The sequence below is a fragment of the Ambystoma mexicanum genome, chromosome 5q (assembly GCF_040938575.1).
Source record: "Ambystoma mexicanum isolate Mex_15411 chromosome 5q, UKY_AmexF1_1, whole genome shotgun sequence".
Lineage (NCBI taxonomy): Eukaryota > Metazoa > Chordata > Amphibia > Caudata > Ambystomatidae > Ambystoma > Ambystoma mexicanum.
In genome coordinates, this window is record NC_090933.1 from 511,208,621 (window position 1) to 511,234,009 (window position 25,389).

Genomic DNA, 25,389 nt, shown 5'->3' on the forward strand with positions numbered 1-25,389 from the left:
CCTGTCTACACCACACACGTGAGGGAAGACACCGGCTCCTGTCATGCAACGTCCTCAGCCCTCTCACCTTCCCCTCTCACCTGATTATCGCCTGAGAGAGAGTTTGGGAGGTGAGGATGTAGGGGCTGGCCAACATCAGATTCTGTCCAATATCAGAAAGACTAAAGCCGGGCAGTTGGCTAACACCACCCCTATGAGATAAAACAAACATGATTGCAACATTACCATTTCTACCATAGGATATGTCTCAATGCATCAGCAAATTTAACATTGCATAAGGTGAACACATTCTATATTAGTTTTCTTATGGCTTTTGAACATTTTCACTATTTAGAGAGAGAATTGTTGGTCATACTTTTTCAGCTGTACAGTGTTTCATTACTGTTCACATTTGTACAATAAATACAAACGTAGTTAAGAGAATATTTACTCCATGTAATGATATGATATGATATGGCATTTATAACGTGCATATACACAAGTGTTTCTTTAGGAAACAAACTGGAAAGACAGCACTAGAAACGTTATACGATTTACTTTCAAAAGTGCCATGGATTTGTAATGCAGCTACAAAAAAATAGCAAACATGAGTGCTTGCCATTATTTTGCTTAATGAAACAGTACTAATACATCCAGTATGACATTACAACTGTATTCCCTGGAATTTGAAACAGAAAAACTATTTACTGTACTTACGTGTCAAAAGAGTAAATATGATTTTAGCTTGTGTCAACCGAATAAAGATATGCTGCAATACCTTTTTGAACAGCAGCACCAAGATGCTGAAGCCGCCAACGTGACAACCTATCAATCTTGAAGGAGAGGGTTTTTTTCCGCTGCCTCTCTTGCTTTAAAGCTTCTTCAGTTTCCTGACGGTCAGCTTCCAGTCTCCAAATGAGTGCAATAACCTCTGACAACACATCTTCTGTTTCATGCTTGAGGAATAAGTACCTGTCAGGGTCTTAAAACATTTTTAAATGATTGTACATGAAGATATTCACGTGACACAACCAAGAATGGCTTTCTTTCACAGCTTCACTTTAATGGAACAAAACTATATAAAACATGTTTTTTAAAAACACCATGTCAGAATTATATGCTACAGTCAATGCATGTGTCAAAGAATTGGTTAACATTGCCTTCATGTTTCCCTTTGAAGGCATTCAACAATCAACAGTTCTACAGGTTGACTACTGAAGCAAATCACAGGGCAAACAATAGTAATAACAGCATGGACATCCTTAGCACAAAAACGGGAAGGGAAGAACAGATTAAACGAGCAACTCTCAATTGGACCACACCAAAGGGACACCTAAAGCGATGGTGCCAGGGATGTTATGTTCAAATAGCTGCAGAGAGGACATAAGACACAAGTTGCCTTTTGGCAGTGAGTGAATTTCCAACCAGAATGCAATACCCACTGGAGGATGATTTCTTAGCCAAAATATAAGGAAATTGTTATGTTTTTAGTTTCCTTTAAATTCTGGGGTGTGGGGAATTTTCTTAAGTGGGATTGTGGTTGAATTCCATAGGCACAGGGCCAGAACACAGCGCCTCCCAAACATGATTGTTTAAATTCAACCAAGCTTGCTATTTTGGTTTTAGCTGATGTTAAGAGTGTGTTAGGGATATAGGTGCAAAGTCTGTCCCTAATAAATGAAGCACTCATGTCATGGAAGTCGTGAAGTGCAATACATCAGGCTTAAAATTGAACATTCAAGATCAAATGAAGCCAACGAATCAAGTGCAAGATGAGAGCAATGTGCGCTCTCCTTTATGGGCCAATAATGATCTGAAGGCAGAGTTCTGCAAGTGCTGAAGTTGCGAATACAGAGAAATCGGTATTCCTAAATATAAGCAGGTAACAATCTATCTGCCGCCTTCTGGAAGAATTTGACCTCTATCGTCGGTCTCACCGAGACATGGTTCACGGCCAGCTCTGTCACTAGCTTTGACACGCTCCTACCTGACGGCTACAAGATCCTCTCCGCGCCCAGGTCCAAACGCTCTGGAGGGGGTGATGCCCTGATCTTCCCCGAGTGGGTTCCTGCCTCTGTCACTCCTATGCAGTCCTGCTCCTCTTTTGAATGCCTAGTCTGCAGGCTCTCTCTCTCTCGCCTAGCCATTCCCTTACTGTGGCTACTGTCTATCGGCCACCTGGTCAAATCTCCTCCTTCCTCTCTGAGTGGGCCGATCTCTCCTCCTCACTCCTGGCCACGACCACCCAACTCCTCCTTCTCTGAGATTTCAACATACACCTGGATGCCTCCTGTCCGTTCTCTGGACTCTCTCTCTCTCTCTGTTCCTCTCTCCTGGAGTGATCACTGTCGCCTCTCCTCCCACCTCACCCTCCCTACCCCTCAGACTAAGCCACTTCCATCACTGCCACCTACCTTCTCGGTAATCCAACCCATAAAGCACATGTCACCTGAGGCTTTCGCCGCCACCTTCTCACCCTCCCCCTCCCCCTTTGGCTGACTCTCACCCTGACACAGCCCTCTCCATGCTCCACTCTGCCATCTCTGATACTCTTGATATCCTTGCCCTTATCATGAGAACCCGCCTGAAGCCCAAAGCCAAGTGCAACTCCTGGTATGACTCAGACCTCGTCACCCTAAAACGTAAGTGCTGGGCGGCCGAGAGGAAATGGCATGCTTCATGTACATCCTCTGACAAACTGGCCTGCCGCCTGCTACAAAGGCAATACCGGCTCTCTGTCCTAACCAAGAAGGAACAAGTTACTTACCTGTAACTGTTGTTCTCCGGCATGGTTCTGGCATGGATTCACATGCTCATGAATATTCCCCGTCAGGCTGGGAATCCTCGGTAAAGAAAAAATCAGTTTCAGTTTGGTTCTGAACTGTCTTTCTACTAATGACCAATCACTGCTCTCTGGGTCATACTGCCCCCAGCCAATGACTGCCCTCTACCTAAGCCCCTCCTCTGGCAGCCATCTTCAGATTTGGTAGCACGTTAAGTGGCAGTAGGACCAAGAGAAGAGCCACAGAGGGGTTGGAAGGAGGGTTCACATGTGAATCCTTGCCAGACCTATGCTGGAGAACAACAGTTACAGGTAAGTAACTTGTTCCTTCTCCAGCATGGGGTCTGGCATGGATTCACATGCTCATGAATACAAGAATACATAGCAGTACACACATGCACAACCACGGGAGGTGGCAAGGCTCAACATTAAGCATTTCAACAACTCAACATTAAGCATCTCTTACCTCCTCACCAGGCTCACCTTCAAGCGAACAGGTTGCGCAGCATTGCCTGGCTGACTCTGGACTCCTCACTGGAATCCCGGTTGACGCAGTAGAATCTCGTGATGGTGTGTGTCGACCTCCATGTAGCAGCCCTACAGATGTCCAGCAGGGGCACACCAGACAAGAACGCCATAGTAGCAGCGATCGGTCTGGTTGAATGGGCTCTCTGTCGGCCGGACAACGGTCGGTTTGCCAACCGGTGACAGTGCATGATGCAGCCGGAGAGCCATCTGGAAACTGAAGCCTTCGAGAGGGCCTTCCCTTGGTTCACAGGTCCATAGTTCACAAACAGCTGTGATGTCTTCCGAAAACTCTTTGTGCGGTCCACGTAGAACTTCAGCGCTCTAGCCACATCCAGCGAGTGCAAAGTCCTCTCAGCCGGCGACGAAGGCGACAGGAAGAAAACAGGTAACAGCAAGGGCTCGTTGAGATGGAAGTCAGACGGCACCTTGGGCATGAAGGAGGGGTGCGTCCTCAGCACTACCCTCGTCTCGTGGAATGTCAGGTATGGAGGTTTCCAGGAAAGGGCCTGGATCTCTCCCAGTCGTCGTGCGGAGGTGATGGCCACAAGAAACGCTGTCTTCCACGATAGGAACTTCAGCGGTGCCGAATGCAAGGGCTCAATTGGGGGACCCATAACCCTGGTCAGCACGACGTTGAGCTCCCAAGCCAGGGCTGGAGCCTTCACCGGCGGGAACGAGCGGAACAGTCCTTTCATGAACTCCTTCACCAGGCGGTGAGACCACAGCGACGACCGCCCCGGAGTTCTGGTGTAGCCGGAGAGAGTCGCTAGGTGGATCTTGATGGAGGCATGCGCCAGCCCCGCCCTGGCCAGCGACAGCAAGTACGGCAGCACTTGAGGGGCCGTAATCCGTAGAGGGTTGATCTTCCATGCACGGCACCAGACAGAGAAACTCTTCCACTTATGTCCAGAGCACTTAAGAGTCAAGGACGCCCTGGTCTTTGCAAGTACCTCCTTGCAGTCCGCCGGGATATCTTAGCCTCTGAACTCTAGTGCTGCAGGAGCCAGGCCTACAGGTTCAGCGATCCCAGGTCATGATGTAGGATGGCGCCTCCTTCCCTGGCGAGAAGATCCGCGTCCGTCAGCAGTTTGACTGGGGGGGACGCTGACAAGTCCAGAAGGTCCGGGAACCATATCTGCCTTGGCCACGCCGGTGCGACGAGGATCATCCTCCACCGGGACCGTCTGAGTTGACTGATGAGTCGCAGAAGCAACAGCAAAGGTGGGAACGCGTACAGCAACAGGCCGTCCCAGGGGAAGGAGAATGCATTGCCCATGCTCCCCGGTTGGGGAAACCTCCGGCACGTGGTGTTCGCCACCGTCGTGAACAGGTCGATCTGGGAACTGCCCCATTGTCAGAATAGGTGATCCACTTGATCCTGCCAAAGCTCCCACTCGTGGCAAGAGCACAGCTCCCTGCTGAGTGAGTCGGCGACAGTGTTTTTCACTCCTGCCAGATGAAAGGGTACCAGGAACATCCCGTGGGCGACGGCCCAGTGCCACAGATCCTGCGCTTCCTTCGATAGGGCTGGGGATCTGGTGCCCCCTGCTTCCGGATGTAGAACATTGTGGTGGTGGTGTTGGTGAAGATCCGTACCACTTTGCCCTTGAGGGACGGAAGGAAAGACCTGAGGGCCCATAACACGGCTCGGAGCTCCAGGATGTTGATGTGCAGGGCCCTCTACTCCGGGAGCCAAAGGCCTCTTACGCGGAGATCTCCGGTGTGCGCTCCCCATCCCTCCAGGGAGGCGTCCATCGTCACTGTTTCCTGGAGTGTTGGGGTCTGGAAGTTCATGCCTGCCGCGAGAACGCCCGACGGAAAGTCTCATTGAGGGAGATCTTGTCTTCAAAGCTCCCCGCCACTTGCATTCAACGGGCGTCGAGGAACTCCTGCAGTGGTCACATACGCAGCCTGCACAGGCGCACGAGGTAGATGCAAGATGACATCATGCCGAGCAGGGACTTGATGGACCTCTCCCTGGCCACTTCCATGGTCAACAGCCGTTGTACCTTGCCTAGAATGGCCTTCGTCCTCTCCTCCGACGGTGATGCCAACCGCGCCTCTATGTCGCGTCTGGCTCCCAGGAACAGGGCGTCCTGTGATGGTACCAAGTGGGACTTCGCAAAGTTGATTGAGAATCCCAGTTCCGTGAGCAGGCGGACGGTCTTCGATGTGTGGTCGACAGCAAGTTCTCTTGACTTTGCTCGGATGAGCCAATCGTCCAGGTAGGGGTAAACGTGGATCCCCTGCAGGCACAGCCGCTCCACCACCGGTGCCAGGCACTTGTTAAAGACCCTTGGGGCCGACTTCAACCCGAAGGGCAGGGCCTTGAACTGGTAGTGCCGCCCTTGGACCACGAAACGTAGGAACTTTCGATGTCCTTTGTGTATGGGGATGTGGAAGTAAGCATCCTCCAAGTCCAGCGACGATAAGAAGTCGCCTTCCTCCAGCTGGCCCAGCACGTGCTGAAGGGTAACCATCCGGAACTTCTGGGCTTTAATGTATTTGTTGAGGCACCGTAGGTCCAGGATGGGTCGCCAGCCGCCGGTCTTCTTTCGGACGAGGAAGTACCGCGAGTATACTCCGGAGTCCCAGAGCCTCTTTGGGACGAGTTCTATCGCACCCTTTCTCAGCATGGCTCGTACCTGCAGAAGCAGCTGGGGAACGTGGTTTTCTTTCCTGGCCACAGGAGGGAGATGGGGGCACTTTCTTTGAAACTCCAGAGTGTGCCCGTGGGCCAGGGCATCCAGCACCCAACGGTCGGTGGAGATGGACTCCCACATGCCGACGAAGTTCGCCAGCCGGCCTCCCACTGGGGTGCTTAGGTGGGGGCCTGACGTCATGGCCGGTTCAATCCTGTTTTGCCGAGGCTTTGCCACCCTGGGCTCCTTGGCGAAGACGACGGTATCCACTGGTCTTGTTGCGGCCTCTGTAAGCTTCCTGCGACGAGGAACGGGCAGCTTGGCGGTACGATGATGAACTGCCAGCAAATCCTATGGAGGCACCTTGAGATTTGCCTCCGGAGGTCCGAAAGGGCACGGGCCGTCTCAGTGTCTGCTTTGATGGCCTGTAGCGACTTGTCCACCGCTTTCCCGAACAAGTTGTTGCTATCGATGGGCAAGTCCAGTATCATGGTCTGCACGTCCTGACGGAAATCGGTGGGCTTGAGCCAACCGTGCCGGTGCAGGCAAACACTGTTGCGCATCTGGCAAAAGCCGATGTGAGCGATGCCCGTGGCCACTATGATGGCGTGGTCCAAAGCCACATCGCCTTCCTGCAGGATTTCAAGGGCCTCTGACCTCTCCCTGTCGTAGCGTGCCATGATTGTGAGGGCGTTGGCCGCCTTGATGGTCGTTGCTGCCGACAAGATGACCCGGCGTCCAGCTTCTTACCCTCGCCATCCGGTGGGGAAGTGGAATTTGATGCCGTCGCCTCTGCCGATTTCTTCTTGCCCACCGCGGAGACCACCGAATCTGGGGACGGCTGTGCTCTGGGGCATATAGGAGCGGAGTCTGGGACCCGGTACTTCTTCTCGTACCGGTCCCTCTTCGCAGGGGCCATGGACGGCTTCATCAGCAGGGACAGTCCTTCGTCCCAGATGTCGTCCAGTAACAGGACTGAGAGGACGGCCTTCCTCTTGGCCTCCCAACGTTGGTAGAGGAAACCTTCCTTCTTCTGCTCTTCGGGGCACAGCTGGAAAAGCTGAGATGTCTTGGCATTCATGGTTTGAAAAGAGCCAATTTCGTCAGGGGAAGGGGGGCACGGGTAGGGGGTGATGGGAGATTCATCCTGTCGTCACCACTGTCATCGTCCGTCCCCGTCGGCGCCGTCTGCGTTCCTGTCTCGTCCCTCGGTGGAGGGGATGGAGGTGAAGGCTGGAAAGGAGGGTGAGGCTGGATTCGCCTCTGCTTGCTCGGTGGGCTCCCCGATGGTCCAGGCGCTGCTGGATCGTCCGCTGGGGGTAAGGGCAACCTTGTCCTTATCTCCGTACACAGTTTAGTTTAGTTTGTTTATATTTATTTACAGGGTCTGCAAGGCCATCGAGATTGCTCCTGAATTGTCCTGTGGTGTAGGCATCGGTTGCGATGGCTGGGGCGCGGGGTCCTCCGTTTTCCTCCATGGCCCGTGGCTCCTCGTCAGCTCCATCATTGCTCTCTACTTCCGCCTCGTCTGGATCCCTCCCATAGGCCTCAAACTTCTTGTCCAGGATAGCTCTGACGCCAGCCAGCTCAACCTCGGAGGTGGTATCCATGCCCGTTACAGCTACCGTGCCCCCCCCTCTTTCTCGCACCTGGCTTTCACGGGGGTCTTATCGATCAGCTGGAAAGATGATTCGTCCAGGGTGGCAGGGAAACTCTAGGCCCGGAAGTCGTCTCAACTGGGGTAGCCTCCACATGTTCGCCAGGGCCGACACGACTCCTTCAATAGAGGCCTTCGCTGTGTGAATCAGGGCCTTCACGACCTTGGGAGCGTCAGAGGCCTTCACCTTAGGGGGAGGGTCACGACCTTGCCCCCCCATGGCTTTCTCCGTCGGGATCGACCGGGGCTTCTCCCGAAGCTTACTCGGGTTCTCCGACTTCCTTTTCCCTCCCGAGCCAGAGCGTTGGCTCGTGGATGCTGGCATCTGTGACATCGTGCCCTGCCTGGCAGCTGAGGAGCCTGAACCAACTGCACTCCGGGTGTCCGCGGACTCGAAGTGCTATGCCTTTTGTTGGGCCCTGTCGCCGGAGCGCCCTGAAAGTTCTTAGAAGACCGCTCTGACTTCTTTTTCTAGCCTGCTGCTGGGCTCTTCCCCTCCAGGTAGTGGGTGAGCCGAGTACAACGGTCCTTCATTGTCCGGACGGACATTTTCTTACAGAACGCACAGTCCTCCTCCACGTGCGACTTGTCAGTGTGAAGGCAGTAGAGGCACCGGGAGTGCTCATCTTCCTTGAAGACATTCTGTAATCCACATCCTGGGCAGTTCCTGAACAGTTTGGATCGAGTAGGTGTCGAATCTCCTTTGTCCTGGGCCATGTCCGAATCGGGGTAGGCCTCAAAGGTCTTCCGGAATCCTCCAAGAAGTGTAATTCGACGGAAAATCCACCCTTGAAGGGTGTAGAAAATTCCAAAACGGGTCCCCATTGATCAGAAGAAGAATCGGTGGAGCTTGAGGCTCGAATTCACCGAAAAAATAAGAGTAAACTCTTCGAAAAAACACAACACGCAGTAAAAGCTCGAGAGCTACAGCACGAGGACTCCCAACACTTGAACATGTGGTAAAAATCTGAAAATGGCTGCCTGAGGAACGGCTTAGGAAGAGGGCAGTCATTGGCTGGGGGCAGTATGACCCAGAGACCAGTGATTGGTTATTAGTAGAAAGACAGTTCAGAAACGAAACTGAAACTGATTTTTTCTTTACCAAGGATTCCCAGCCTGATGACGGGGAATATTCATGAGCATGTGAATCCACGCCAGACCCCATGCTGGAGAAGAGAGCTCATATCCAAGCCCGTGTCTCTGCGGCATCTCACAACTCGGCTGAACTCTTTAAAATCTGCAAGGAACTGGCCAATCCTGCCGCAGTCTCTACCTCCCCTGTATCTTCCCAGGCCCTCTGCACAGCACTGGCCTCTCATTTCGTCTCTAAAACTCAGGACATCCTGTCCTCACTCTCCGCCTATCCCCTCCCTTCCCCTACTCCCTGCTCTTCTTCTGGCCATCCTGCAGCCACCCCCCTCCCTCCGTCTCTTCCTTTCCCCTTTTCTCCGCAGACAAGGTTTTTAGACAAGTCCGATCTATGAACGTCTTGTCGAAACAGGTGCACCCCTGTTCCTCCAAAACTATCAAGGACCACCTCGACTCCCTGACTCCTGCCCTGGCTGATTTCTGCAATCATTCCTTCGCCACCGGAGTCTGCCCATCCCCCCTGAAGCACTCCCTTGTGCACCCCCTTCTTAAGAAACCCTCTGCCGACCCCTCATGGCTGGCTTATTATCGCCCAATCTCCATCACTCCCTTCCTGGGCAAGCTCCTGGAGAAACTGCCCATCTCCCAGCTTAATCCACATACTGAATCTGTTGGTTGCCTTCATGACCATCAGTCTGGCTTTAGGGCTGCCAGAAGTACGGAAACTGCTCTCCTGAACATCCATTAAGATCTGCTCTAACACCCCTTGTGTCCTCACCCTGCTTGATCTCTCATCTGCGTTTGACACTGTCAACCATGCCATCCTGCTCAACTGTCTCCATGATAACCTGGGTATCACTGGTCAGGCTCTGGCGTGGCTGACTTCTTTCCTCTCTGACTGACCATCCCAGGTCCAACTTGGGTCCTTCGTCTCTGCAACCTTTTTCTCTACCTGTGGTGTCTCCCAGGGGTCTAATCTCTCTCCCTGGCTGTTCAACCAATACTCCTTGCCCACTGCATCGCCGCTCTGCCCCAACTTTCAGTGTTATGTGGATGACACCCAGCTCATTTCCAGGCTACCCTCTACCTCCTCATCTCCTTCCCTCATCTCTGACTGTCTGTCTGCTATCCAGGAGTGGTGTGCCGCCAATGACCTCTGCCTTAATGCCAGTAAGACTGAGATTCTCCTTATCGGCACACCCGCACCCTCCTTTCCTGTTGCTCTCTGGACGGCCTCTCATGGTCCTCTTACCGCTCCCACCTGCAAAGTCAAAAACCATCTTCAACTCCACACTCTCCTTCTCTCCTCACATCTCTGACGTCTCCAAGAAGTCACACTACCAGCTGCACCACCTTAGAGGTGTTCTGCCTTTCCTCTCCTTCCCCCAGAAGATCACTGTCTCCAGAACTCTGGTCCTCTCTAGGCTGGACTATTGCAACAGCCTCTTTCTAAATTGCCTGCCTCTACTCTCCGCCCTATGCAACTCATCCAGAACAGGACTGCGAGACTTGTCCTGGCCTCAAGCCAGGGATCGTATCTCTCCCAGTGGCTGTGTTAGGGAGAATTCTCATTCTATGGCTAATGTCCCTTACCGAGTCCCTCAGCAGCTTTTCTGGATTTCTGGAGTTTATGTTTTCCACTGGGTAAGAGTGAGAGCTTTCCCCCCACTCTTACCTGTGTTTTGCCATGTGTATTTCATATGTTTTTGTGATTGTGGACACCACTTCAGTAGCCCCACTCTTTTGAGTGTTACACAGCACCTTCAGTACAGTGAAACAGGGTTGTCTTTTAGACTTCCCACCAACTCCATTTCTGGGGCTGACTACTGTCCCCCAGGAAAGGGTAAAGTTGCCATTAACTTTACATAGTCATTTAACCACAGACCCAGTACACCCCATCTTACATGGAGTATTGGAAAGGGTTAATTCTTAGCCCTTTTTATCTGTACCTCTTGGAGCATTGTTTCACTCCCTTGACCTTAAGACTTGGCTGGTGGCAGTGGTACCTACCCTAATTTTCCTACCACGATTATATTACATAACGTGGTAGTGTTTTAGGCTATTTTAATAGCCTTATACTTTAAACCCGCTACCCCAAATACTTTTTATTTCGGCTCTGGTTGGGTTTAATCACCATTTCTTTTTGTTAACATCCTTCTTGGGTCTTTCTTTGCGCGGAAAACCAGGTTTGCCTCCTTTGTTCGCCAACCTTTGGCGGGCTTCTGACCAGAAGCCCTCCTTTGGCGTCTGGGTGTCTAGGTGGGCTGAATATGAGGGAGGGGTGTAGTCACCCCCTGCACAGGGTCTCCTTGGAGACCCAAGTCGCACTTTGTGTTGATTGGTTGAGGTGGTGTTCCGGGCTGGACAACCCACCTGCTGAGTGATCGACAGCCAGGCTGAGTGAATGGGGGATTTTGGCATAAAAGGCAGGACTCTTGGGCTAGAAGGCAGAGTCGCCACTGTAACTGCAAGGAACCGAAGAGAAGCGGAGAAGAAGACGACTGCTGCAACCCAGAGTCCCGGTGAAGCCCTACTGCAGTCCTGAGCCATCTACCCCTTCAACAACCAGAGAAGATCCAGTCCGGAGTCTTCTTCCCTTGAGCTTGGTGCGATCAACCAGCTAGTCTTTTCTTCAGTCAGAGAATACTCTCCTGGGTCGAAATCACTGCTGTGCTGTAGTGGTCCGGATAGCCATCAGAAGAGTCCTCCCCTGATTTAAAGGAGCGCACCTTTTATTCATCATTGTCTTTTTCGCTGCTGCTGGCCTCATCCTTGGTTAGTGCAGATCGCTCCAGACGTCGTCCTTCTTGTCCCCACGACTGGAGCTGCAGGAACTGTGAGTATGCAGGAACTACCAGGAACAACTGCCATGGCACCAGCTTTTCTCCAACGGAATAAGGTACTGTGCACACTTGGCCATTCTCTCGGTCTGACCAGCCGGAATCGGGGTGAACCCCTTTCCTCCACAAAGATTGATTCTTTCTTCCCTCCCTCTTATAACTTTTCCTTCCATTTGACAATCTTTACGAACTCTTGGCATCTCGAATCTCGAACTGTTCAACGTGTGATCCTCGGCAAGTGAGCATCTGCTCCATTGACACTGGCGCAGGCCTGTTGACTTTAATCTGTATCTTTGAATAAGTCCTCGAGTCTCCCTGCCTTGAAAAAGTATTGCCTATGAGTTTTACCCACTTTTCCCTTGTTTGAAATTCTAAAGTACAAAGTGTGTTTTAACTTTGTGAGTATTTCTATTCGCGGGTACGCGTTAGTATCACAACACTGGTCCGTCAAATCCTAATGTACTTACCTTGAATTTGCTGGAACAAGTGGAATTGGTTGTGCGTAGTGTATTTTACGTGTGGTTTTGAATTTATAGAAGTGAAGTGTCTTGTGAACAGATGGTTTCAAATAAATGTACTTATATTTTTTACCTGAAACCTTGAGTCATTGTTTGCTTGCGTCACAGTAATTGTGGTCCTTTGTGTAATATCTACTACTGCTCATTTACTCTTGAGATAAGTCTGGCTGCTCCGCTACTGCTACCACTTTAACAGTGTAGTACAGGCTTGTATCAAAGGTGAACTTGTATTACCACTTGTAGTCTTAATTGTGTGTAGTGGTCACTAAGGGCACTGCACAGGATTCTGCCTAACAGGCTGTGAGGATTAAGTTCAAAACCCTCTGCATCGTCCACAAGGCCTTCTGGTGTCTGGGGCCTCAATACCTCCAACCCGCTCTTCCCAAATATCTTCCTTCTCAAGCTCTTCACTCATCTGCCTCCAACTCCCTCAGGGTCAGTCGCTTTTCCAAGCAACAAGTTGGCGGTAGATCTCTCTCCTCGGCTGGTGCCTCCCTCTGGAACAGCCTCCCTGCCTCCCTTAAACTTGAGCAGAACCATCTCCAGTTCCGGAAGCACCTCAAAACCTTTCTCTTTGCTTCTGCTTTCTCTCCTCCTCTCGTCTGCTGACCTCCTGGCTGTAACCGGTACTGCACTGGCTACCTGGACACCCTTTTGACCCCAGACCCAGGTCCCTCTCCTGCCAGCATCACACACCTGCACTGACCACCTGGCAACCCCTGCGCTCAGGGACTGTTCTGTATCCCTACATCCCCCCCAACAGACCTCGATAGCTGATGTCCGCACTTACCCTTGCACTTGCCACTTGCTCGCCGCTATTTTATTTATTGTTATTATCTACTCCCATGTACTGCACTTTCCTTTCCTCCCTTCCCACCCACTTGCGTGATCTGAATGACACCTGCCCTAGTAGGATCGTTGTATGTCCCCTTGTTCCCCTGCCTTGCCTCATTGCGCCTTGAAACACTTGTGTATAGGCGCGTTATATATGCCACATCATACCATATATCATATTTGAGGCAATACCAGGGCAATAATGGGCCTCATTACAATTGAGGCGGTCTGGAAATAAGGCTGCCGGTAGCACCATACCGGCACACATTCTGAACCGCCACACTCCAACTCTGCTTTCCTGGGCTGTTGTGCATGGCAGGTCTGAACTGCCGGGCTCAACAGCCCCAGTAGGCAGAGTAGTCACGGCGGCAACAGTGCCGGTGCTTCTGTGTCCCCATTCCCATGGAGTCCTATTGGACTCCATGGGAATGGGGACATACACTTCCCGCCGCCTGATATCCCGGGCCGCCAGGACTTGTAATGTCCCAGTGACACCGGGATCTCAGGCAGCGGAAACAGTGTTACCAGTTCAGCGGCAACCCGCCGGTGGCACCGGCAGGTTACCGCCGAACTTGTAATGAGGTAAATGAGACCCAATGACTGCTGCCTTTTGTTTCTGTTCTAGGTATGGGAATGTTTTGACAGTCTATCCCCTCCCTGTGTACCTGGATACAAGTACCACTTTGAATCATGTCATACTTAGCTTGACAAATACTGGCTAGTGTTTTCTCTCTTCTCTCCTACCACCAAAGATCTGTGCGGCCAAGTGAGCAACATACTACTCACCAGTGAGAGGGACAGCAGTGCACAGAGAGCCGGCAGAGCTTTTTCCAATACTGAATGTCAGTCAGGACGTGCAACAGCAGCTCTCTGACTGAAAAGGGAGACACCGGGCCATCATCCCTAAACGTTGGATGACCCGTGGCTGAAACGGGGCAGGCCTTAAAGGGCAATTCATGGTTTCTGATGTCTAACTCAGCCACTGGGGGAGAGAAGACATATTGGCTCTCGAGACCAGGTGAGCTCCAGAACCAGTGGGAGGGTAGGTGGAGAATAAAAGGGGACAAGGGAAACCAAGGAGTTTGGGTTGTTTGAGTGAGGTCAGGGAGGAGAAGGTGGATCAAGACACTAGGTAGAGGAAGAACAGTGCAGCGGGGCATGAAGGAAGATTAAAGAGACTTTTTGCAAGGTGAGGTTGGGGAGAGAAAGTGGTACTTGGATGTAAGTGCATGTATAGCGAATGAAGAGAGTGGATGAAGTTAAGTGCAAGAGTAGGGAGTGTAAGTGAGAGTGAAGGTATAGCAGATTACGACTGTAGTAGTAGTCCGGAGGAGAGTTGACAATACTAGCCAGCAAGAGAGGGAGAGAACTTTGGAGGGACAGTGAGAAGAGAATGGGAAACGAAGGAACGGAATGGGAGGAAGAGAAGGATGGAGAGTAGAAGGAAGAGATAAGAAGGAAAGATAATCAGGGCAAGGAGCATGTGAGTGTGAGAGGTAGAGAATGACTGAGACCTAAGTGATTGGAAGGCACAATTCTTGATAACATTCTTACTGTGGGAACCAGGTTAGGATCCACCTACACTGACCCCGAGTGAATGAGTGAGATAAGTATGTTGCCGTTAGGCCTTCAACATTAGCTAGTCAAACTTTTACATACTAGGGGTTACCAATCGCTGGGGAGCACCTTGGGGTCAAGGACGCTTGAGCTAGGGAGCCTGTGCTAGGGAAGCCTATGGGAGACGAGAGAGAGCGAGGTATGGCCCTTAGTGAGACCCTATTCAAACATTCTAATAAAAATCCCTTGAACTATCTTTGAGAGTTGGTGTGCTCTTGAGACCATCTGTGACACGTGTGATCATGGTGGGATTTTTCAGACCTCGATATGGAGATGTTATGGATAGTGCTTCCAGAGGGCCACAGCATGTGACTTGTATGGAGATGAGAAGTTGATTGTTACACCATGGACCAAGGCCATATTCAAGACCAGTCTACGGGTGGAAGCACTGGAGGGCACATATGGTAACGCCCCCCCATACCCCCCAAATTAGGACTGGCCATAAACATTTACTGGATGTAGGAGCTGGAGTCATCAATGGGGACTACTTAGGGAAGGTGAAGATAGTCTTTAACCTGGGAAATGTTACCTATGTCAAATTCCAGCCAACAGGTGTTTCGACCCTCCTGGGTTTTTCTCAAGGCTTGTGTATATGATCGCATTCCGAAAGTGTCTTTTGTTGAGACACTGCTAGTAATCTTAGTGGTGCAATTATGGTAGCAGGATGAGTTGAATAAATGTTGCTGCAGGTGGGCATGGGGTATTTATTGTCCTGCAGAAAGATTGCCATCCCGATAGGACCCGAAGAGCCAGACTGCAACACGTTTCCTCAGAACATTTGCTTACCCATCTTGACCCCGGTACCTTTTTTTATTTTTTTTTTAACTCTTTATTATTATTTCTTAACAACATTCAACAACAAACAACAAATAACATAACATACGAGATGGCACTTCTTGGGGGGAGTCCCCTCGTCATAGTTGTCCTGGCGCTTCCCCACATCTATGTGCACAGTTCTTTGGTCGCCTCTGGCGACTCCATGTCTATTTTCTGTTTATAGGGTCTAGTGCGCCAAAAGTACCCTGGGTTGGTTAGACCCCTCCATTGGGGCTCACTCCTTGGTCTGTTAGATTTCCGTCCACACTTTCCATCTCACTCGGGTCCACAGTATCTTGTTCGTCTATGAGGTCCAACACGTCCTACAAAAGTGCCTTCCAGGCCATCATCTTGTCATTACTCTCCCTTAACCCTCTCTGCAACACCGTGGTCCATACTGCTGTCTCTGCCAGTGCCCATCGGTTCAGGTCGGCCCACCAGGCTTCAATGCTGGGCCCTGTAATGGTCTTCCATGCCATAGCAATCCAGCGGTTTGCCAAGATGCACATCAAGTCCTTCATTTTAGCTATATGCGTCCTTTGGTCATTTCCCCTTGGAAACAGTCCTAGCATGTATGATTCTGACGTCCACTCCTGCATCTGCATTCCGCCTGCTGTTGCGCTTGTCTTGATGCCTTCCCAGAAAGTCCTTATTACTGGGCACGTCCAGAACATATGGAGCATGTTTGTGTTTTCTGCGGCACCTCTGGGGCAGCTTTGGATGTCTTTATTCCCTATTCTGGATATTCTCTTTGCGGTGAGGTACGCCCAGTGTGTAATATAGAGCTGTGTCTGCCTGAATCTTGCGTTTCTGGAGACCTTTTTTGTGTATCTCAAGACTCTCAGCCATTCATGGTAGGTAAAGGTCCTCTGGATTTCTGCCTCCCATTTTTCTCGTATTTGCAGTTCTTCAGTGTTGCTGCTTTTCATGAGTTGTACATAAATTCTGGACGTGGTGTGGCCACTTCAGCGATATCATACCATGCATCTACATCGTCTTTCATTTCTTCCTCCTCAGTAAGTTCCGGCCATCTCTTTCTCATCTTTTGGACCATGCTGTTATGCAGCATGAACTGGCCTTTATGTATTTCTTATTCTTCTCTCAGGGTATCAAATTCGACCAATTTCCCCTCTTTCCATAGATCTCCAACCTGTGCCACTCCTTTGGGTTCCCAGTGTCTTTGGTATGCGACCAGTGCGTCCGGCTGGGTGCTAACTAGCCCCGCCAGGGGAATTTGCAGGGAGCATGGGTCATGGATTCCCTGGATCTTCCACACCTTCTTCCATAGCATCAAACCCAATCTGATCAGAGTGGTCAGTCTTTCGGTATGGGAGTTCTCCATCCAGATGATTTCTCGTAGAGAACAGTGTTGTAATGCTGGCTGGAATAGTAGTGACTCTATGGATGTTTCATCCCCCAACCACTGAACCACAAAGTGTAGCTGCCCTGCTAGGTAGTATCTCTCATAATCTGCCACTTTGAATCCCCCCCCCCCCCGAGAGGTAGTCCCGTTGTAGGATGTGTAGCGCTAGTCTGTTCCTCCCCCCCCCATAGAAATTCTCACAATATTGTGTTCAATTTTTTTGAAGAACATCCCGGGTATGTTGCGAGGTATATTCGTAAAGTAGTATAACAGTCAGGGAAGCACCGTCATTTTCAACAGGGCTGTCCTCCCTATTATCCCCAGTGGCAATGTCCTCCAGAACCCCATGGTCTTCACCGTCATATCTAAGGCTGCTTGAGTGTTGGCACTGTGCGTGTCCACAGGGTCATGGTGTATGCCTATACCCAAATATATGAAGATGCGTGGCGCCCACATGAAGCCCAAGTTCGGCTATTGTTCTGTGGGGACCTTCCTGAGTTCTGCTAAGGGGCACAAGATGTTTTTTTCTCTATTTATGGATATGCCCGATAGTTTGGCATTTGCGTCTATTGCTTCCAGCAGATCGGGGAGGTTCTCTCGTGGGTTTGTAATAAGTAGGAGCATATCGTCAGCATAAAGTGAGACAAGGTGTATAATGTTGTCTATTTGAATCCCTGTATCTGTGTATGTTGCTCACAAGAAGGCCACCAATGGCCAATATATAAAGCATCGGTGATAATGGGCACCCCTGTTTCGTGCCCCTATATATCCTCCAGGCTGCCAAAATGTGCCTTCCTGTCTTGACTTTTGCCCTCGGGTCTTTATACAGTAACTTAATCCATCGGAGGAAGCCCTTTCCTATGCCAAAGTGAGCTAATGCACTGAACAACCAGTTCCAATTCACGGAATCGAAAGCCTTAACCGCATCTAAAAATGCTATTGCGCTCTCTCCCCGTCTATCATTAGTTACGTGCACTACGTGGTGCAGCCTCCTCAAATTCCATGTAGTGTTGCACCCCGGGGCATAACCAGTTTGATCAGAATGCACTAGCATGTGCATGACCCTTTTAAGCCTGTTAGCAAGGGCTGCCATCAGAATTTTGCAGTCTTGGTTGATCAAGGAGATTGGCCTGTAAGAGACACAGTCCAGGGGTGACTTCCCCGGTTTGAGAATGGGTATTATCAAGGTTTCGAGCATGCTGTCTGGTAATCAGCCCCTTTCTAGTGCTTCTTCGTACACGTCTAACAGTTTGGCTGCTAAAGTCGTTTTATATTTCTTGTACAACCCTCCAGGGAGCCCATCGGGTCGTGGGGTCTTGGACGTCAGGAGGCTATCTATTAATGATTCTAGTTCCTCTGTCGTTAAGGGGGCCCCAAGTATCTGAGCCTGCTCTTTGTCTAGTTGTGGCAGTGTAATCTGGTCTAGGGCATCGGCAATGTCCGAACTATGTTCTTCCAGAGTACTCGGGTATAAGGACTCTTAAAAATTGAGAATACATGGTTAATTCCCTCTTGCGTCCTCCCCTCCTCCCCATTGGTGTCTCTAATGACATTATTGGGTCTTTTTTAACCTCTTGCTTGGTCAGCCAGGCTAACACCTACTTGGCTTGCTCCCTTGTGCGTGTAGCCTCTGCCTATATATCCCATAATTTAGGTTCCCCCCAGCTTCTTCCAGGCAGTTTTGCACTTTAGCCTAAGGAAGACGAGATCGACTGGTGCCTCCCCTCTCAAGCCCGCCTATGTTTCCACCCTTTCTATTTCTTGTTCAATCTCCCAAGTTCCGCCAGTACTCTCCCTTTTAGTCCCGCCGTTTTCCCAATCACTGATCCTCTAACCACCACCTTGAAGGCGTCACACACCGTTGCCGAGCTGTCTATGCTACCCGTGTTGATTTGAAAGTAATATTCTATTGTGTCTTGGAGATGCTCTTGAAACTCTCCCTCCAGGAATGCCTCTGCTCTTAGTCGCCAGGCCGATATGGGGGCCTTTTTCCTTGCTTGTAGGCCCATGTTGCTGTCAGCGGGGCATGATCTGAGAGTGTCCTCGCTCTAAGGTGCGCGTTAGTGAATTCACCCATTGTTTCATTACCCATAAAAATGTAATCTATTTATGTAAACGTGCCGTGTGGGGCGCTGTAGTGAGAGTATCCCATTTTGTCTGCATGTAGGCTCCTCCAGACATCCTCCAACTCCAGCTGCTCTAGGGTCTTTTTCAATACCTTTGCCGGTGGTGCCGTTTTGTTTTATTTATCGTCCGATCTGTCCAGGAGCGGATCTAGTGTGCAATTGAAGTCCTCTGTCCAGATGAATGCTGCCTCCCTGTATGGGGCGAGCCGTGGTGCCAGTTTCTTGAAAAATGTGGTTGCGTCCTGGTTCGGGGCCTATGAGTTGACAAAGCACACTTCCTTGTTTTCCAGCATCCCATGGACCAGCACCTACCTACCCTCTCTGTCTCGTTCCTGTGTTAGCAGCTGGAATGGGACCCCCGGGGCTTTCAACACCCCTTTGGCATAAGTGGAATAGGTTGAGCTGAACATTTGTCCTCCCCATTTGGTCGCTATCTTGGACTGCCTACCTTTTGTCAGGTGGATTTCCTGCTACTTTGACTCTCGAATTGTTCAGCCAGGTGTGTACTCTTAGCCTCTTAAGGTATTAGTAAAGCCCCCGGACATTCCAGGTAGCTATGAGTTCTTCGGAGCCCATCTTACTTTGTCTTGGCGTGGCCTGTCCCCACCCATGTGCCTAGTCTCGTCCTCATGCCTGCCATCTGCCTCCTTTGGCATAGCCCAGCCGCTGCAGCCGTAGTCGATTCCCTGGTGCCCATGGGGTCGCTGTATTGATCCCCTTTTGCTGGGGTCTTGTATCCTGGTGGTGTATCATGATGTCTTAGTTCTCTCTGTGCCATGTTCGTTTTACGTTCTGCGCCTTCACATAGTTTAACGCGTGTGTGGTGTTCTCCCCTTCCTGTGCCATCCTCCAAAAAACAAACATTAACTAATAATTGACGCCCAGCTACCCTCCCCTTGCTCAGGCTCCGCCGCTTCTCCTGCACTGCTCCCCCTATTTGGGGCAGGCATGCCGCAGTGTGATGCCTCAAAACTGGCATCGTGACTCGTGGGAGTCTGTGGGGTTCTCTGACCTGGCATCCTCTTGGGGCAGGTCAAGGTTCAATGCTCCTTTATTTGTACCTTATCTGGCCTACTTCCTATCAATGGTGTTTTCAGTGTTCATGTTCATTTTTATTCACTCTCGATATCCTCATTGGGGTGGAATCCTGTTGTTGTCTTCATTTTTGGCCCTCAGTTGGGGGATTGCCTTTTGATCCATCCACGCATGGGCCTCTTCTATCGTTTGAAAGAAGTGCGATCTGTCATACCGTATTACTTTTAGTTTGGCGGGGTATAGTAGCATGTATCTTATGTTTGCCACTCTGAGCCGTTCCTTGGTTGGCCCAAAACGCGCTCTTTGTCTCTGGACCTGTGTCGTGTAGCCCAGGTTAATTGCTACTCTGGAGGAGAATCTGGTTATCACCCCCCCCCCGTCTCTTGAGAATGTTAGTATTTTCTTGCAGTCTTTAAAGTTCATGATCTTGGCAATCATCTCTCTTGGGGGCACTCCCGGTGGAGGTTTCCTGGTCAGGGCCATATGGGCCCTTTCCCCTACGAAGCCTTGGGATAGCACTCCTGTTCCGAGCTCATGTAGCAAAAGGTTTTCCACATAGTTTGTGGGGTCTCTGCCTTCTTCTCCCTCCGGCAATCTGACAATCCGGACATTGTTCCGTCTGGCCCTTCCCTCTGCATCTTCTGCCCTGTACTCTAGGGTTTTGATCCGTTGAAGAGCCTCAGACATTTGGGACCGGGCAGTAGCGATGTCCATGGTATTATTCTGTACCTGCTGCTCTGCCGTGCTCACTCGCTCCGTGCCTCCCCTGCATGTTGCACACCTGCACTGCATCCCTGGCAACCCCTGCACTTAGGAACTGTTTTCTGTATTCCTACAGTCCCCTACCAGCACTTGACAACTGATGTCTGCACTTATCCTTGCACTTTCCCACCAGCTGGCCGCACTTTTACTTATTGCTTTTATTTATTCTATTTACTCCATGTACTGCACTGTCCCTTCCCCCCCGCACGTTTCCCCTCCCTCTCCCCCTTCCCCTGCACTTGCGCAATCTGTATGACACCTGGCCTAGTAGGATCGTTGTCTCTGTCCTCTCTCTGTTCCCCATTCCTTGCCTCGTCGCGCCTTAAAACACTTGTGTATAGGCACGTTATAAATGCCATATCATATCATATTTCGAGCGTTTGTCCCTTCACCACGTGCGCCTTCCTCAGGCCCTTCCTGTTATCTTTACGTGGGGGTAACTATCCTCGGAGTGCTATTGTGCATGGCCTGTGGGGCCAAGCAGTGTGTCCTGCAGCAGTGTGGCTTCAGGCGGGTTCAGTGGACAGCACCCTCCCCCGTATCCAGTGTCTCTATTTGTTGCAGGCGTTTGTGGTGTCTACGCGGTCTTACCCAGGGGGTGGGTTGATCTGCTTTCCACTGTCTCAGGGTTGGTGCAGGATCTCACTTGTGGGTTATGGTGCCCAATACCTGTGCCCTTCTGCCGAATTTCCCAAGGGGCGCTCTCTCGAGCCTCTCCCTCTTTGTGCGATGCGTTGGTGATCGCCCCTGTCCATGCGGAGTTATAGTCACTACTTCCCCCTCAACATCTTGGGGTACACTTGCTATGTTTAGCTTGTTCACATACTTTTGCAGCTGTTCTGCACCACAATCGCTATTGTGGGTTAATGGGATTACCCACCTACCTCTGTACGTTGCCCTCTGCCTCACCTGCGACTGAGCGGGTCATGGGGTGCGTGAGAATCCCAGCAGTGCGCACTTGGTTCGCGCCGGTGGACCTGGGCTATTTTCCCTTGTTGATCTCTGCACGTGTGTGCATTGTCAATGGGTTGTAGCCACTTTCGTCCGCCTGACTTGGGCCTTGGTCCGTGTCCAACGTGGTGATGTGCGCAGTTGGGGTGCAAAGGTTCCTGGTCCTGTAGTGTTGGTGGTTAGAGAACCACTTACGTTGGGTGCAGGAGAGCTCGGTGGGTTGTGTTCTCCCATGTGTCGACTACCTTTATTCGTTTCGCCTGTTCCAAGTGTTTTGCTCCATCTGCCGCCTGGGGGGGAATGGCTGCCCTGTGTCCTGGCCAATACCCCCAGGTCCACCACCTTGGTCCTCCTGACCCTTACAGACCAGGTGCACTGTGCCAATGTTTTATCCCTACCCAATGCGGGGAAATCTTGGTACTTGGAGGCTTCTGCACTGGTAAGCCGTCGCAATGAACTGCGGCATCCCAAGTTTCTATATGCGGATGATCTCGCTCTAGGTGCAGTGCCTTCAAAAGCGCGCCACCTGCATGCGCTGCCCCCCAAAGGTCCTCCGGGTGCCTGTCGTCCTTACCTTGGCACTGCTCTCTGTGTTGCGTTAGTTGTCGCAGCCTCTGGGGCTCTTGCAGAGTCCCCTCACCTCCTTCTCGCCATGTGTCCTTGTTGGGTGCAGGTCAGCCTCCCTTCGAAGTATGGGGGGCCACTGTTTTTGTTGTTGCTGCGGCCCTTGCTGATGCGCTCTCACCCTCTGTGGTTTGGCCGTTCGCCTCGTCTGCCACCCGGACCGGCCACCTTTGCAGCGCACCGCAGAGGGTATATGCAGTTCCACCCTTGCGTATCTCAGCGCAGGCAGGCGTTGCACAGCTTATGTCCCAAATGGGCCGTTGCCACTTGCCTCTGAGCTGCTTTGAGTTGTTGGTCCACCCCAGGGCTATCTGATCCACTGTCCACGCCAATGCGAGCCTCAGCGTCCGTCGCCTTATCTTAGGGTCTTCGTTGGGCTTCTGCGCTGATCACCAGCTCTCGCTCACCAGACGTCCCGAGGGGGATGCTCTGCCCCTCGATCCGCCTCTCCGCAACACTCCAGGCGGCTTTGTGCTCCAGGCGGACAGGGATCCCCTTTGGTGTTCTGGGGCCCAGGTTCCTCCCACTGCTCCAGGGCACTCATGCTGGTCGGCACCCGGGGCGCACTCACCACTGCCCCCCGTGCCACCAGACGTCTTATCTTTCGCTTGTTCGCTGACGCGCTCTTCTTGCAGGCTCCTCATAGCGAGCCGGGCCAGGTGATCCCGCCATCTTGGTGACTGCCACGTAGTTTCTTCTGATTGCCGAAATATCTGTTCCACTTCCCGATTCTTAGCAAAAGTTGCTCTGGCTGGTCTCCGGACCTTCCTAACCCTTCACATTGCGTTTTCACGATGTTAGTATAACAAATCAGGCCAGTATGACCGATTCGTTTTCAGGATCTCTTCGGAGATCTGAAAGACTACTGCCTACCGCATGGCTGCCAAGCCATGCCACTCCTCGGTACCTACCTTACATATCGCTGCAGGACAATACCCCTTGCCCACCTGCGGCAACGTTTATTCAACTCACCCTGCTACCAGAATTGCACCACTAAGATTAAAAGCAGTGTCTGAACAAAAGACACCAACCCTGTGACTGAATGCCATCAAATACACACACCTTTAGAAAGACCCAGGAATGTGCTGCAACCACCATGCCAAGGTGGTTGTATTGCTGAGAAAGTGCCCCACTGCCTTGCAGAGGGACCGAAGCCTCTCTGGTGTAGTGAAAACCTGTTGAATGGTAGTTTCTAACACACCCCTAGGAAAACCAGTTCCTGAGGTGGGCACACCTGTGACTTCCTCTGGTTGAGGGAGAACCCCAGCCAATCTCTGGCAGGAGTGCACAACCCCTTCGGGTGATCCTGCCCTCACCAGCCAGTCGTCCAAATGAAGGTACAGATGATGGCCCTCCAAGTGGAGAAGGCCGCCACTGCGTTCATCAACTTCGTGAAGACACGAGGAGCCAAGTTCAGGCTGAAGCGCACCTTGTACTGAAAGTGGTACGACATGAGGAAATGTCTGATGCAGTTGATAGATGGGAACATGCAGGTGCGCATCCTTGAGGTCCAGTGAACACATCCAGTCCCCTTCCGACTCTGATATGTGTACGGGAGTAATCATCTTGAAGCGTTGCAATGGTAAAGACAGATTTAGAAATGACAGGTCCAGGAAAACCCATAGGCCAGCCTGGTTGTGCTTGGGTACCGCAAAACTCCTGGACTAGTACCCAGTGCCCCTGTCTACAAGAGGAACCAGTCCTTTTTTAAAAAAAAAACTTTTTTTAACATATGGCAGTTGCATACAGAAGGCCCATACAGTTTGCAGTACATGTTTAATCTGTTTCAGCTCAAACAACATTGGTATATTCAATACCTACATTTAAATCACAATGTTTCCTGTGTAAGTCTGTTTACAATGTTGTTACATCCTATACATTTTGGCTATTATTTCCCGACATTTTCTCCATGTGAGATCGGTATGGGGCCCATATATCTTTGGGCAGCGATGCTGCCGTTACAGATTGTATGTAGCATTCCTCATTGTCATTCACATATGCCATTTCGGTATACCATTGCTTCAGTGTTGGCGCTTATTTTGCCTTCCATTTTAGCAGTATACATTTCTTTGCTATTATGCAGCCAAGATTGAAAAGTCTGCTGGTTTTAATGTCGGACTTGCCTATATCGCCCAAGAGGTACTTCAATGGAAGAGGCTTTGGGGGTATATCTACCATCTTATGCAATGTTTGTTTGTACGACGTGGTGCCAGTATTCCGCTATTAGGGGGCAACTCCAGAACATATGTATGGTGTCTGCATTGTCGGAGTTGCATTTCGGGCAGAGTTGCGTTTGTTGTGGGTTGAACCTATTGATGTGCATGGGGGTGTAGTGGAGTCGATTCAATACTTTGTATTGTATCAGCCGGAGCCATGCATTGAGTGATACCTCCCTGGTCAAGCTATACAGTTTCTCCCACTTGTGTACATCTATTGTTGTCCCTTTGTCCCCTCCCATTTTTCCCTCAAAGTACTAGGCAGAGGCATACCCTGTTGTATCATGGAGTATAGTCTTGCTAGTAGTTTCCTCTTGTTATCAGGTTGTATTATCATTTCCATGTATTCGTTGGAGTCAGGCTCCAACGGGTATGAAGGACACTTTTGTTTAACCGCTGCTCTCATGCGGTAGTATTGTAGTGTTTTCACTAGGTTGTTTCCTAGTTTGCTCTTAAATTCATTCAATGTGACAAACCTGTCTTCGAGGAAGAGGTCGCCTAGTTTCATTTCCCGGTCTGGGTCATAAGCATTTAGAATTTCTATGTCCATAGTGGGGGGGGGAGGTCAGGGTTGCGCAATAATGGAATGTGTTTATTATATGGGTTAGTGATCTGCAGTTTGGTCATAATTCGCCTTCATGCATCTTGCATGGTGCGTAATGGATCAAAGGGGCAGGGGTCTATTTTGTGTTCGCATATGAGGGTGGTTGTTATGTCACACAGTGCAGCAGACTATTTCTTGAGGTCTACGTGTGAATACTTGTTGTCCGGGCTATACCATAGGCCCACATACTGGGTTTGGGCTGCCAGGTAGTACAGTTCAAAATCGGAGACTGCCAGTCCCCCTCTGCTATATGGTGCAGTGAGAGATTCCCATTTCGCTCGGGCATTCCTCCCGCCCCACACAAACCCCACTGATAGTTTCCAGAGTGTGTTAAAGAACTGTCTACCAGGCCATATTGGCCATATTGGTATGGTGGTGAAGTAATATAGGAGTTTAGGTGCATTTT

General features: G+C 50.8%; 1 protein-coding gene across 2 annotated transcripts in view; it reads right to left on the reverse strand.

Annotated features, from left to right (window-relative positions):
• Positions 1-25,389, reverse strand: part of CCDC178 (coiled-coil domain containing 178) — a 3,486,252-nt gene that overhangs the window by 2,754,561 nt on the left and 706,302 nt on the right. For both annotated transcript variants that reach the window (XM_069620987.1, XM_069620986.1), the window contains exon 7: positions 758-961. In XM_069620987.1, coding sequence (XP_069477088.1) covers positions 758-961 — 204 coding nt within the window. The remainder of the gene's footprint in view (positions 1-757; positions 962-25,389) is intronic.